This window comes from Chanodichthys erythropterus, chromosome 1 (assembly GCF_024489055.1).
Source record: "Chanodichthys erythropterus isolate Z2021 chromosome 1, ASM2448905v1, whole genome shotgun sequence".
NCBI lineage: Eukaryota > Metazoa > Chordata > Actinopteri > Cypriniformes > Xenocyprididae > Chanodichthys > Chanodichthys erythropterus.
Genome location: NC_090221.1, coordinates 4,347,714 through 4,362,607, shown reverse-complemented (window position 1 = coordinate 4,362,607; position 14,894 = coordinate 4,347,714). Strand labels below are relative to the sequence as shown.

At 35.0% G+C, this 14,894-nt stretch overlaps 1 protein-coding gene across 4 annotated transcripts in view; it reads left to right on the top strand.

The window, feature by feature from the left end:
• The window catches only part of LOC137020079 (5-hydroxytryptamine receptor 4-like), a 139,900-nt gene that overhangs the window by 97,538 nt on the left and 27,468 nt on the right, over nt 1-14,894 (top strand). For 2 of the 4 annotated variants that reach the window (XM_067385308.1, XM_067385300.1), the window contains exon 7: nt 573-657. The exons of the other annotated variants lie outside the window; for them this stretch is intronic. In XM_067385308.1, the coding sequence (XP_067241409.1) occupies nt 573-636 (64 nt within the window). In that variant the 3' untranslated portion in view covers nt 637-657. The remainder of the gene's footprint in view (nt 1-572; nt 658-14,894) is intronic. 4 annotated transcript variants of the gene reach the window in all.

Sequence of the window (14,894 nt, the reverse complement as noted above, 5' to 3'; positions counted from 1 at the left end):
TTTGATGTTCAAGAAACATTTCTTATAGTTATGAATGTTGAAAACAGTTGCGCATCTTCATATTTTTGTGGAAAAAAATATTTTTGCTTATTTGAAATATATCTTTTGACAGTCTTTACTGTCACTTTTGAAAAAATTAATTGCAATTAATGAATATATTAATTTCTTTTAAAAATATTACATTTACCGACCACAAACGTTTGAATGGTAGTGCACATCCACAAAACCGATCGCAAACCTTCAGCCTGTTCTGTTTTAGGGGTCATTCACACTTAAACTGATGCAAGAATGTGTCAAGACTTACTTTGCTCAAATTCTCACTCAGATGTTCATGTTTTCAAATCAAACTGTCAGAAAGTTCAAGCATCTATGTCTGTGTGGCCAATATAATCCTCAAACCTTCTATTTACATTTCTAATTCTCTCCCCTATAGCATTTTTTTGTTGTTTGAAAGTATGCATTGAATCAATCCGGACTGAAATAACCTGCATTTCCTGTTCTCTCCTCCTGTTCTTCCTCTCTGTCCTTCATGTGTGCTGCCCTCTGCTGCCCCCTGTCCTCCTCTCCTCCAGTGGCTGCTCCTCTGCCTCCAAACTGCTCCTCTGGTTCTGCAACACTAGGCCTGTTCCTGTCTAGTGCTGTGTGGGGAGTTCTCAAGTGAGTCCTTTTCACACTCACACACACTCTTTTCTTTCCCATCACTTTCTTTTAGCATCTGACTTCGCCTCGTATTCTTTCAGCATCTGTTATGTCTCCATTTAAAAGGATTAATGGATTGTAATGTGTGCGCCTGTATTTGTGCGTGTCCTTTAAGTGTGTATTTGTGAATGCAGATTTATTCTGCGTCTGATATTTCATGCTTCAGTGAGCCAATGATGACACTTTCATCATTCATCTTTTTTGTTTACTGCTGCCGCTGTGAATGGTGGTTCATTCATTCAGTATTCCTGTCTCTAATCATGCAACCCTATTATCATGTTCCTTATGATACTTTCAAAAGGTTGAAATAACATGTTCATTTAAAAAGTCTCTTTTAATTACTAAAGGTAAACATCACTTCTAATAGTATTCACTCTGAGGGTGAGGGGTTTGAGCAAACTCCTAATAACACCTCAAATGATATGAGACCTTGAATTGTGCTGCTTTTTGAGCACAGGAATATTGTTCTAAGCATGTTTATAGGACATTAAAGATGCTATTGGTACATTGCTTTCAGTGTAAGACTGCTTTGTGTTATTTATATGTGAGCAACTGCGTTACTGTACATTTCAGATGATATGCAGTTATCAGATTGTCAGATTTTGGAGATAGCACTATGAATTTTATTAGACTTTCATTTTTAACACAAGTGCTACATATCAGTATCATGTATCATGATATTTGTTAATTATGAATAATCGTCTTTTGTTACATGAAATTCAAATGTAAAGAACAAATAATCAAATGAGATTATTTCCCATTCATTTGTAAATATTCAGTTCAGTGGATTATCCAGAAATATCAAAATTTCAGTTTATATTTAAAACAAAAGAACTTTTACATAAGGTTCAGTTTGTTAACATTACTTATCCCTTGTGCTGAAAACCCTATAACACTTGTGTTGTTCCCGGTCAAAAATGACGGGCCTGCAAAAAATTGCTTATAAATCTCTCGTTATGCTACCTTATCACCAAATATTGGATTCAGTCTTTTTGTCCGCTTGTTTTCTTTAAATTAGGACAGGTTTTATATGTATTTTTGGAACTGATCAATTGTAGCCCTTATTTATCTGAGCTTATGTACCTCAGTTTTTAAAAAAAAAAAAAAAAAAAAAAAAAAAAAGTATTATTTGTGGATTATTTTGTCAATTTTACATAAAATATGAAAAAAATGCACTGTTTAACCAGGAAATGTTTTGAAATGTTTTTATTTTGATTTTGTTTATTACAAAATTTGACAAAGTCACACTTGCGGTGTTCCCCGTCAAAAATGTCCTGCCTGCAGAAAAAATAACTTATAAATCACTTATGCTATTTTATCACCAAATATTGGATTCAATCTTTTTGTCAACTATGCCATCAATAATGACAGATTTATAAGCAATTTTTTGTAGGCAAAGTACAATGTGGAAAATAATTTGGGAAGTTGTTAGACTCTGGGTGAGTTAAAAGTCAGTAAATTTTAGTAGGGGTGCGCACAAATGGTCGAATATTTGAATATTCGTTCTGTAATATTCGAAAAATAAAATACGATTCGAATTTTACTATGTTGCTTTGCTGGCCATAAATACAGTGAATCCATGATAAATCCTAAGCACAAAAACTCGCAGTTATAACTAAAACTCGCAGTTATAACTAAATGCACCAGGTGGCGCTGCGGAGCGTGTTTAACAAGTTTATTTTATTTGATCGTCACATAATATTGTCGTCTGCCTCGCAAAGTTTGGAATTACTTAGATGAAAATGATCGTACAAAATGGAATTACTTTTGATCAAATTAATTAATAAAACCGAGTTATCGTAATATCAACACCATAATGAGAAAGCACATGAAATCTAAACACCCGTCGAATGAGGAAAGACAGCTGTCCATCACTGTATGTTATCCCTGAGTGAGCCAAGATGATAACTTAACTGATAGCAAAATGATTTTGAGACATTTGCTTACTTTAAGTTTCGTCGAGGGAGATATATTTGCGAACAGAAAACAAAGTGCTACTGTTAGAAACTTAGCTTAGCATACAGTTATGAATTATTATCTGTCAGCACGGCTCGTTTTCTAGCATGTGGATATTATTGTTTTTCTCAACATGAACATGTGAAACAATATAAACACAATAACCATATTCTGACTCGAGTGTATTCTGAACATTTTGTACAATAACTGGCGCTGTCTGCTTTATTAGTGTTTTTCCCGCTCGCGCTGCTTGAGATTAAATGCTTTTGTTCTTAATATTTTCTGTTTACACATATTGTTTAATGCTTTGAACTAAAAGAAAACCTTAAGATATAATGTAAGCTTGTTGTGTATATTGCTTACTAATCGTAAGCTTGTTCAGAAATATTGATGAATAAACAATAACGTTTTTCTCATTTAACCTCATTTAAATAAATGAATATTCAAATATTCATTTTTTTATGAGCCCAAATATTCGAACAATATTTTGGAAAAATGCCCATCCCTAAATTTTAGTCCAATGCAGTAACATTAACTAACATTTTCGGATACAGGAAAATCCTCTCCGGGTCAAAATTACCCGAACACAACATTTACCGCATTACATATCATGAAATAAATAAATATGCTCAATACTTTTACAACATTTATTTAAAAAAATACTCAGCAAGGATGCATTAAATTGACTGTAAAGACATTTATAATGTTACAAAAATTGTGTATTTCAAATCAGTGCTGTTCTTTTTAACTGTCTGGTGTGCAGCACAACTGTTTTCAACATTGATAATAATAAGAAAGTTTTTTTTGAACATCACATAATGATTTCTGAAGGATCATGTGAGAGTCAGTTAGTCGACTATTAGGGGGCAGCCCTTTTACAGACTCTATCATTTTTTGAACAATACTGTACATATTTAGTTTTAATGTTAGCAAACTATTTTTTCATCACTTTCCAGCACAAATAACTATATCATGATGTACAGCCTGCCTTGCTTTGCAATTACTCATATCACACAGCTCTATATCAAAGCATTAAAAACAGATCTAAGTATGATGATTGAGGTGCCTTATGCTCATAGCTTGTTTCCATGAGACACATTCCCGCTTTCCTCCTAATGAGCACATGCTCGCGGTTGAAACGTGAGGACTGCACTCCTCTAACACAGGTTTTGTTAAATTATCCTTTGCTAATAATTGCAGTTTCTCTCATGTTTACTTGCAGTGATGATGCCTCATCACCTCAGAAAGTTTTGAGGCTTTCTTCCCAGTTCACAAGATCAATAGGTGCGATAAATTGAGAAGATGACTTTTAAATAGGAAGTCAGGAGCAGCTGGTTCTGTGTTAGCATAAGAGAGCATTATTATTGAGCATTGAGAGTGAATGATTTCCTCCCTGTGCCAGTGTGCCAACGTGACATGCACAAACATACCTCGGAGGAGCATCGTGCAGAGCCATGAGTGAGCCCACATTAGACATCAATATTCTTCTAATTGTCTGAGCTGATGTATCCAGAGCTAAGAAATGTTCAGAGCATTGAGCTTCTTGTAATTTGACTGTTATTATAGCAAATCAATGGCCAAGCCGCCCAGGTTATTGAAAACAAAGGATCTAAACCAGAGCCGAGAGACCGTTGCTTCTAATGAGACGTTTGGCAAGGCAGATGCCTTATTATTAGGGGCATTGTGGACACAAGGTACTGCGTCATTTGAGGACAGATGTTCCAGGGGACATGAGGATAGTGAGCTGGGCAGGGCTTGAGATTTCAGCAGTGTAACACAGTCACTCCTACTAGCCACTTTGGCGAGTTTAATTTTATATATATATATATATATATATATATATATATATATATATATATATATATATATATATATATATATAAAATATATTTATTTTTCAATTGTAGTCTTTTAAAAAGGAATCTGAAATAATAAACTAAGTGAAATGTAGTATTGTCAAAAATATTGATTTTTCAACACATATCAATACTGAAATATCTGAAACACTTTCAATACTCATTTTCCACTGAATAAATACACTATACCAGCTGCTCTTTCTCTCTCTCTCATCTCTCCGACAGCGAGTCGACACACAAACTCGTCTCGCCTCTCTCATTTGCGCTGGATGAATATTGTTGATGTTACAGGGCTTGAATTTCGGTGTGGGATTGCATGTATTGTGCATAATTTTACTCATTCCCGCAGTGTGCATGCATAAAGCCGCCTCTCAGTAATAAATTGAGTTCTTTTTTGCTGCTTATTGCACTTAAACAGTCAGATACACATAAAATAATGTCAAAATGCTGGTCTTGGTAAGTATTCACGTTAACAGTCAGTTCTGTTTTGTGAAAATAAACAGCTGAGAAAGAAAACGCATGTGTAACAGTATAATGCATCTGTGCGTCAGGTCTTAAAGTGACAGCAGCCAAATTATAATATTAATATAATATTAAAAATATCTATATGGCAGTTTTCTCCATGGTATTGATGTCAAAATTGTGGCCAGTGAAAATGCTGAGTGGCTAGTAACTTTGGAAAACTACAGAGGCTGGTGAGCAAAAAAGTTAATGTCAAGCCCTGTCCTAATGTTATAAGGGTAAGACTTTTGGCCCTGGTTCTGCTTTTTTGATGACATTCGATTTGATTGGATGACATTTGATTGCACATTCGCAAATTTCTATATCCTAATTATTGTTAATATGTAATTCATTTTTCCAGGAGTTCATTGCTTCTACCTTCAGTTAAACTGCTAACAGTGATTGTAAATTAATTGCCTAAATTATTACATTATTTGCTAACTGCATTCTTTAAATTGTAATGTTGACATGCATTCTCTGTAAAGCTGCTTTGAAACGATATGTATCATGAAAAGCACTATACAAATAAATGTGAATTGAATTGATTCTGCAATGCTGCAAACAATCATAAGCTTCATCGTCTTTGCAGTATACACTTTTTGTAGTAATAACCAGCTGCTTATATTTTTTTCTTTGAAATAACTTTTTTCATCAAAGACCCATTAAAATTAACCAAAAGTGACAGTAAAGACATTTGTAATGTTTCATAAGATTTTTATTTCAAACAAATGCTGTTCTTTTCAACTTTCTTTCAAAGAATCACAAAAAAATGTATCAGAGTTCCCACAAAAAATATATATTAAGAAGCACAACTGTGTTCACCTTATATTGATAATAATAGTTAATGATACTAAGAAATGTGCAGCAAATCAGCATATTAGAATAATTTCTAATGGATCATGTGACACTGAAGACTGGTGCTTTTTTTTGCAGCCCACAAACCTGTATATCAAGACAGCTTTGACTGTGAAATTGTCTTTGATCTCTTGACTGTAGAGAAGCAGTGGCTTATATCAAGTGCTCCCGTAATTAAGTGGAGGCAGCAAGAGCTCTGCATTACTTTAAGGTCACGAATAAAAAATAAGAGCACATGGATCTTACCCAGTGCTCAAAACACTCAAAACACGGCAGCTTCTTTGAGATATATAGCCATATTTTTTTTTTCTTTTTCCAAAAATAATAAACTATTTTGTATAAAGAAAATGACATTTCAACACATTTTATCCACAAATGTCCACATTTTATTATTACAGCAATTATTTTTAGTGCACACAAAAATGGACACACAACATTAAATACCTACAAAACTAAGGATTTACTGTGTAACTACATGAGGCTCTGGGAAATTCCCATGTTTACTGCTAATACATTTTAGGTGTGAAGTTTAGGTGTGAGGTTTAGAGGTTTTGGGGTAAGGGTTGAGTTAACCAACATGTGCACATAAGTACATTTGATCAAATGGTTAAGTACACAGTAGTTAAGGCCACCTAATGTAAAGTGTGACCAAAAATATATATCTTGTTTAATTTAAATCAGCATAATGACTTTCAACAGTGGGTGGTAATTTTAAAATAATTGGATTTGGCTGATAGAATATATATACCTATTTACACAGTGGTGAGTGAGCTAAAATTATTTGATTATTTAAAGTTTCATTTATTTTAATACAAGCTCTGTGAGAGTGGCTTCATGGCAGGAATATGATTCAACCTTGGCTGGGAATGTTTCAGCTCAAATGAGTTATTTGTTACACCTTTGCTCTTAAAAGACAAATGTAATCTTGGTGTACCATTTTTGATTTGTGTTTTTATTTCATGGCTGTTAGTGGTTTTATTGTGCACCCAAGACACAGCAAAGACCCACAGGAAGAGGGTCAGGAAGAACTTGTGTGGTGCAGATAGCAGCGCCATTTACAGAGCTATAAGCATCATGGTTGTCATAGCTCTTTGAATGGTACTGCCATATGCACTGAACTATCAGCAATGAGCAGCTCCACACGTTTATCTCTTTTTCATGTAAGTCATTCATCTCTACCTTTGTTTCTTAATTTGTTTTATTCAGATTTGTGGTTTTTTTTTCTATATTCAGTCGTAACATTTCTCAGAGGCCTTTGTGCAAATATAAACTGACTTACCTCAGAATACCCTAGCAACCACTTGGAGCACCCTAGCAACTGCACAGCAGCACATTAACAACCACTCCAAACACATTAGCAATACCCTGGCTGAGTTTTGCTGAATTTTTCTACAGAAAATGCAAAAGTTTAGTTGGTGCTCTCTAATTAGAGTTACTTCTCTCTATGTGGGCTGAACATTTACTGTAGCACGCTGAGGCACAATTACAGGATGTCCACTGGTGTTAAAGATCTTGTCAGTAACTTTTTGGCAGAAAAAACTGCCTTAAATCTGACCTTATAAAGAAGTGTTAGTTTTTGGTAGTTTGTTTGTTTCCTCTTGTTTTCTTTCTAATGAGCACACACATAAATGTTGGTTAAAGTGGGGTAAAATGTGTCTTACATAGTCTTAGGCTGTAAGCACAAGGCGAAAGCATTACGAATAAAGCAGTTTTTAAAGGTGCCCTAGAATTAAAAATTGAATTTATCTTCTCATAGATGAATAACAAGAGTTCAGTACATGGAAATGACATACAGTGAGTCTCAAACTCCATTGTTTCCTCCTTCTTATATAAATCTCATTTGTTTAAAAGACCTCTGAAGAACAGGCGAATCTCAACATAACACCGACTGTTACGTAACAGTCAGGATCATTAATATGTACGCCCCCAATATTTGCATATGCCAGCTCATGTTCAAGGCATTAGACAAGGGCAGCCAGTATTAACGTCTGGATCTGTGCACAGCTGAATCATCAGACTAGGTAAGCAAGCAAGGACAATAGCGAAAAATGGCAGATGGAGCGATAATAACTGACATGATCCATGATATCATGATATTTTTAGTGATTTGTAAATTGTTTTTCTAAATGTTTCGTTAGCATGTTGTTAATGTACTGTTAAATGTGGTTAAAGTTACCATCGTTTATTACTGAGACAAGAGCCATCATTATTTTCATTTTTAAACACTTGCAGTCTGTATAATTCATAAACACAACTTCATTCTTTATAAATCTCTCCAACAGTGTGTAATGTTAGCTTTAGCCACGGAGTACTATCAAACTCATTCAGAATCAAACGTAAACATCCAAATAAATACAATACTCACATAATCCGACGCATGCATGCAGTATGCATGACGAACACTTTGTAAAGATCCATTTTGAGGGTTATATTAGCTGTGTAAACTTTGTTTATGCACTGTTTAAGGCAAGCGCAAGCTCCGGGGGCGGGGAGCGTGAGGAATTAAAGGGGCCGCCTAAATCAGCTCATAGTTAATGATGCCCCAAAATAGGCAGTTAAAAAAATGTATTAAAAAAAATCTGTGGGGTATTTTGAGCTGCAACTTCAAAGACACATTCAGGGGACACCTTAGACTTATATTACATCTTGTAAAAAAACATTCAATGGCACCTTTAATGATAACACAGGGAGAATACAAAACAACATAATACAATAGATGAGAACCAACGGGGATGAATACAACAGGGAGATTAAATACAAGATGAACACTATTATATATCCGGCACAATGCGACACCAGGCGCGACGCAAGTGTTTTTTGCTAGTTTCAGCCTGACGCAGTTATTATTTTTACGTCCATCGCCACGTTGTTTAAATAGCAAATGCACTCGCGCACATCTGTTCGCCCATGGATATGCTGGTCTGAAAACGAGTATTATTTCACCATAGCAATCCGCCATGGCACGAGCGCACCTGGCTTTTAAAGGGTATGGGAGATGAGACTCTGATTAGTTTATTGCACATTACGCCCAAAATACACCCATGACTCATTAAGACCTGACCTAATGTGCTGACCATTTTTTCTGTTGTTCAAACTAGCAAAAGTGGATTCGGACATGCCCTGCAAAATCGCCCACTATACGCTCATTCACTATTCCCTACATTACTCCACTAATATAGTCCACTTGAAGGAGTTTGTGCTTGCTGTTAATAATCATTTGAAACTTAAACTGGCTGCGACTCTCACAGTGCATAATGCTATTCTCTAGCCGTTGAGTGTGCATCGGTTGTACACTTGTTATTGCAGTGCATTGTGGGATTGAATGAGTGCACTTAATATCGTCCACTATGGTTTCAGACACCACTACAAATGGCTGTCCCCTCAAATAGTGCCCTATTTAAGGGTATAGGGGGGATTTCAGACACAGCCCATGTGCTTAGATCGTTAAAATAAAGCCCAAGGACTGACAGGTGTAAAATTTTAGTAATCAGATACTAACAAGGCAATAATTATTAACCAGTGAAAGTGAAACAAAATGGAGTGGGAACAGAATAACAAAATAAAAGTCCATAATTGTGACAGTGTCAGTGTTTTTTAAATGTAATATAACACTTTATTTTACAGTGCCGTAGTTACACGTTACTACATGTACTTACTATAGTAATAACAGTAAATTATGCATAATTACAAGTAACTAACCCCAATCCAAACCCTAACCCTAAATGTAACTTTATAGTAAGTACATGTAGTTAATAATAGTACTCAGTACTTATTTGAGTAATTACAAAGTAACTACGGCACTGTAAAATAAAGTATAACCCTGTTTTCTATTTTGAATTATAATTGAGTAATATATTTGTAATTTATTCCTGTGATGGTAAAGTTGAATTTTCAGCATCATTACTCTTCAACAGTCTTCGGCATAACATGATCCTTCAGTAATCATAATAATATGCTGATTTGCTGCTAAAGAAACATTTCTTATCATTATAAATGTAGAAACAGATTCTTTGATGAATAGAAAATTCATAAGAAAAGCATTTATTTGAAATAGAAATCTTGTGTAACATTGTAAATATATTTACTGACACTTTTGATCAATTTAATGCATCCTTGCTGAATAAAAGTATTAATTATTTTTTTTAAAAAGTACATTTAAGAAAGAGCCCATCATATGCAGCTGTGCATGTCAAACTAGTTTCTACATTTCAGGTAAAACAAATTTTATGTGAAAACAAATGTGACCCGTCACGGAAACCAGGGACACAAGTCGGCAGCACAACTTTCGGACAAAATGAGAAAGAAGTATTTTTTTTCAAAATTGGTGATTTTAGTTTTTTTGCAGAATCTGTTAGTTGAGATCATGAAGAAGCCTTTCCGTGTTTGAGATAGCAGTATTGGTATATTTAAAAGCGTACATTTTGAGGTTGAAATCGGCTTGTTTTTCGGAGGTTCTAGCACGCAGTAGGGGCGTGTCATGTCTGTGTGTATTTCCATACTGGGAAGCATGGCTACTTATTATGCAGCGCTCTGGCCGGCTCTAGCTGATATCAAAATTCAATGAAGAACCGTGGCCGTTACACCGAAAATGTTTTGAAGTACTTCTTCGACAAGCCGGATGCTTATGAACAAGCGCTCACTGATTCTGAAGATAATCTGAGCGACGATGAAAGCGGCATAATAAGACATTACCTCTCTGGAGTCGGGTAACACGCCGGCGCATTTCGCAGGATTTTTTTCACATTGCAGCAAAACAGACTTAAAATACTCTGTCATTTTTTGTCATAGAGACATAAGTAATATATCAATTGAAACTATAGAATGTCTTCTTTTATTTGTGTACACTCAGAGTAAAAACACAATGTTGTGCTTTTTGTAAAATAAAGAAAACTAACATGATGCGTGATCTCTCATCTCCCTCTGAACGAAGTCCAATCTGATAGTTCTCAGGAAATGAACTGTAACTTAGTGAATACTAATCATAAAAAAATTATACTTGTGTCTGAAAAAACGTTAAAATGTCAGGTTTTAAATCGTGTAAGTCAAATCAAAAACAAACATTCTCTGTTTTTGTAATCTGTATGAAAAGAGAGCCATGTCAGAAGTCTGTGATTCAGCTCATTATCCGCTAATGCGGCCACGCCCACAGAGCCAGCGCTATTCAGACACAAATTCAGTCAATACATGCATTCATCGTCTCAATCGTGTATTTATTGTCTTGAAAAGTGTTTTGAATAGCCATAGTTAGCGACCTCTGGCCTCTGTTAGTCCAGTTAGTTCCTGGATTGCCTATTCTTCTTTAACAGGCTTCTCATGTGAGAAAATTTCATTTCATGATTATAGTGACCAAAATGATCACGGTCATCACAGAATCCTGTTCAAAAAGTCAATTCACCAAGTTTCATGTGGAAAACCAGCAAATAACAAATAAAATTAGCATCAATATGTACTTTTTCTTTACATAAACATTAAAATAATAACATTAAAAATGATGGGCAGATTTTAAAGGAGTGTCTTACAACAATCTACAATGCACAAGTTCAAATAGAGTTTTGACAAAAGAAAGACACATATTTCAGCCTCTAAATCATTTTTATAAAAGTCATAAAAGATAAATTACTGACATTTATAATGCACATTAACCTTTATTATTAATAGTATGCGGTCCATGCAGCTTTACAGGGGGTATGGTTTATCTAAATGAGATGTAAATGAGCCCTATTGTCACTACCAGCAGGTGGGAACAGGTGAGAACTGCAACTTTAGAGGCGTTTTTCTCCCTATAGAGCTTTCTTGAATGCCTACCTTCAAATGGCCACAACTTCTCCAAACATTATCAGATTTCCATGTGTCACACATCGTTGGAAAGCTTGGAGACTACACTTTCAGAATCTGTGAATAACTCAAAATGCCCCAGAACCGACTTGTGTCCCTACTTTCCGTGACTGGTCACAAATGCATCAAGGTCTAAAAATATATCATGCATGTGTCATTTTTAAATGGCTATAATAGTAAATGTTTTTATAAATGTAGCAAATAGCATTCACCCTATATTATGATCATGCATTTTAGCATATCTCATTTCTCGTTGCCTAGGAGATTTAAAACACCTGCACAGCTTACCACATTCTTCCCTATATCCAAAGGTAACATACTCGGAGTCACTTTTAAAACTTATACCAGTCAGAGAGGCACCCCCTTTGTTTGTGAAAAGTTCCCATTTGCTTACTAATGCTAACAAATAAGTATTTGATGAGTAGATCAATGCGGTGAGCATTAGGATTGTTCACAGTAAACAGATCGGAGTGTTCTCAAATCTCTGCAGTTAAAAATATTGAGGAAAATGTTCAGCGCTGTGAATCCCCTCTGAGAGCATTAACTCAAGCAGAATGGGGCGAACCCTGATAAACCGAGAAGAGTTTTTGTGCTTGAGTGCTGTTTCTATATCAGGTCATAAAGTAAAAACAAAGAGGCAGCTCTATTATTAGCTCTTATAAGTTATGTAACCGCAATCATTGCATGAGAATAATGGGGCACTTTGAGTCCAGCCATGCCCAGCATTCCTTTTTTTTCATCCAGTACTTTTCAGCAGTGGGACTTTGAGCCAAACTTTTAATATTGGTGGTTGTTTGTTTTCCAAACAGTGCATTATCCTCTTTGTCTGTTGCTCTCTTGCTCTTGTAAACCACTTCTTTTTTTTTTTTCTAATTGATAACTTGTGTTCACGCCACCTGCCATTTAATTTTACTATCTGTTTCTTAGTGACAGAGGACTTTTTTAAAATATATATTTTTGCAGAGTTTTGAGCACGGATGTGTTTATAGTCTATTATTATAGTGTTGTAATAATGTGTTTGTGCTTTGCGTGCATCCCTCTGTCCAACTGTGCCATAAAGCTACAACTAGCGCTTCGGCCTTGAATAAACCATCCATCTTAACTCTTTCACCATCATTGGAATTTTCTGGCATGTTTTCATTGTTATGCGGTAGGGGGCGCTATTATGCATCCTCTGAAAGAGTACAGAATCTCCAGATCCAAAAACAAGTGAAGAAGAAGCAGAAACAAGTGATACAAGCATTGTTTACGCTCATGTCTAACACGATCATCAAACATTTAACAGCATATAAATCAAAACTGCCTAATGTTACCGAATTAAATGTTGGCCCAGGATGAGCTATAGGACTGTCAAGCTTTCGGGGTGTTAATGGACTTGATCGACTCCATCTATATTTTGATCATTGTTCTGAATCCGATGAGGCAACTTTTTATAAATAAATAAACACTGGTGGGGAAAGACATTTCTTTTTCTTCGATTATTAATTTAGTTTCTTTCTGAGTTTTATGTAATGAAGGATTAGTTCACTTCAGAATTTCAGAAATTAAGGTTTTTGAGGAAAACATTCCTGGATTTTTCTCCATATAGTGGACTTTAAAGGTTGAAGGTCCAAATGTCAGTTTCAGTGCAGCTTCAAAGAGCTCTACATGATCCCAGACGAGGAATAAGGGTCCTATCGATTGGTCATTTTCTAAAAAAAAAAAAAAAAAAAAAAAAAAAAACATTTATATACTTTTTAACAACATATGCTTGTCTTGCACTGCTCTGTGATTCGCCACACATTACGTAATCACATTGTAAAGGTCACGTGTGACGTAGGTGGAAGTACCGTGGTAGGCCGAAAAACTCCATCTCATTTTCTCCTCAAACTTTAAAATGGTCAGACATCGTAGTTTTACTTTTTTTGTGAAAGCTGTTTGATTTAGTCTTTGCACGTTTGCTTTGTAGACTCTGGATCAGTACTTCCGCCTACGTCACACGTGACCTTTCCAACATGATTACATAATGCGTGGTGCATCGCAGACGAGCATTTGTGGTTAAAAAGTACATACATTTTTATTTTTTTTAAGAAAATGACTGATAGTTCCTTTGAAGCTGCACTGAAACTGACATTTGGACCTTCAACCTGTTGGTAACTGTTGAAGTCCACTATATGGAGAAAAATCCTGGATTGTTTTCCTCGAAAACCTTAATTTATTTTCGACTTAAGAAAGAAAGACATGAACATCTTGGATGACATGGGTGTGAGTAAATTATCAGGAAATTTGAATTCTGAAGTAATCCTTTAACTAACTGGATTTCCGTTGCAGTCATTGCCGGCAATGCATTCCGCAAACATCACTGTAAATTATGTGAAAAAAATGTGAAGTAAAAACTTAATTGATTCTCTTTTGATAGATCTTTATTTGCTGTATTTTATACTCCTGTCCTGTGTTCTTCTATTTATTAGACCATGCAGAAATTTAGCTTCAGAATTACAATACATTCATTAAGCTTCATTTTGCTTAAAAGGATATCTATGAAGGCATGCATTTCAAATAACTACTCTAATGATGGTCTAAAATGCCTCCCAAATTCCCAAGGCTGTCCTTTGGGAAATGTCTTAAATGGGTTGTCTTATAAAGCACAAATGCCTTTTGAATCTTGTAATTTAAAAGGATGAATATACTGTGGCATTATTTTTTGCTGCTTTCATGTAATATTGCTTTTAAATAAATGAAAATCGCTGTAGAAAATGGCAAGCAATTTTTTCATCTCCATCACTGGCTTTTGTATAAGAAGAAGACTGGCATTCACATTAGATGAATGAAATACCATATACAGTACTGAAACTAAATTATCCTTGACTAATGGTTAAAACATGAACACTTCCAATCACGTTATGTAAAGATTTTTTTTTGTAAAGGAATAACTTAATTTATTTTTCTGATTCTTTTTTGAAAGATTTAACTGGACAGGAATAGAAAGGCTGTGAACTCATAATTCCAGGAATGGAACTGAACTCTATTCTTTATCATTACAGAATAAAGATAGTGATGTTTGATATATTCTGTATCATTAGAAACATGTATTTGCTATATCTGAGGAATGACTAGAAATATTCAAATAGAAGTCATAACTAGATCTTGGAGGAACTGATGAGAAACGCATGAACGAAATGTATTTGAGATGTTGTTGCGGCATCTGAAACT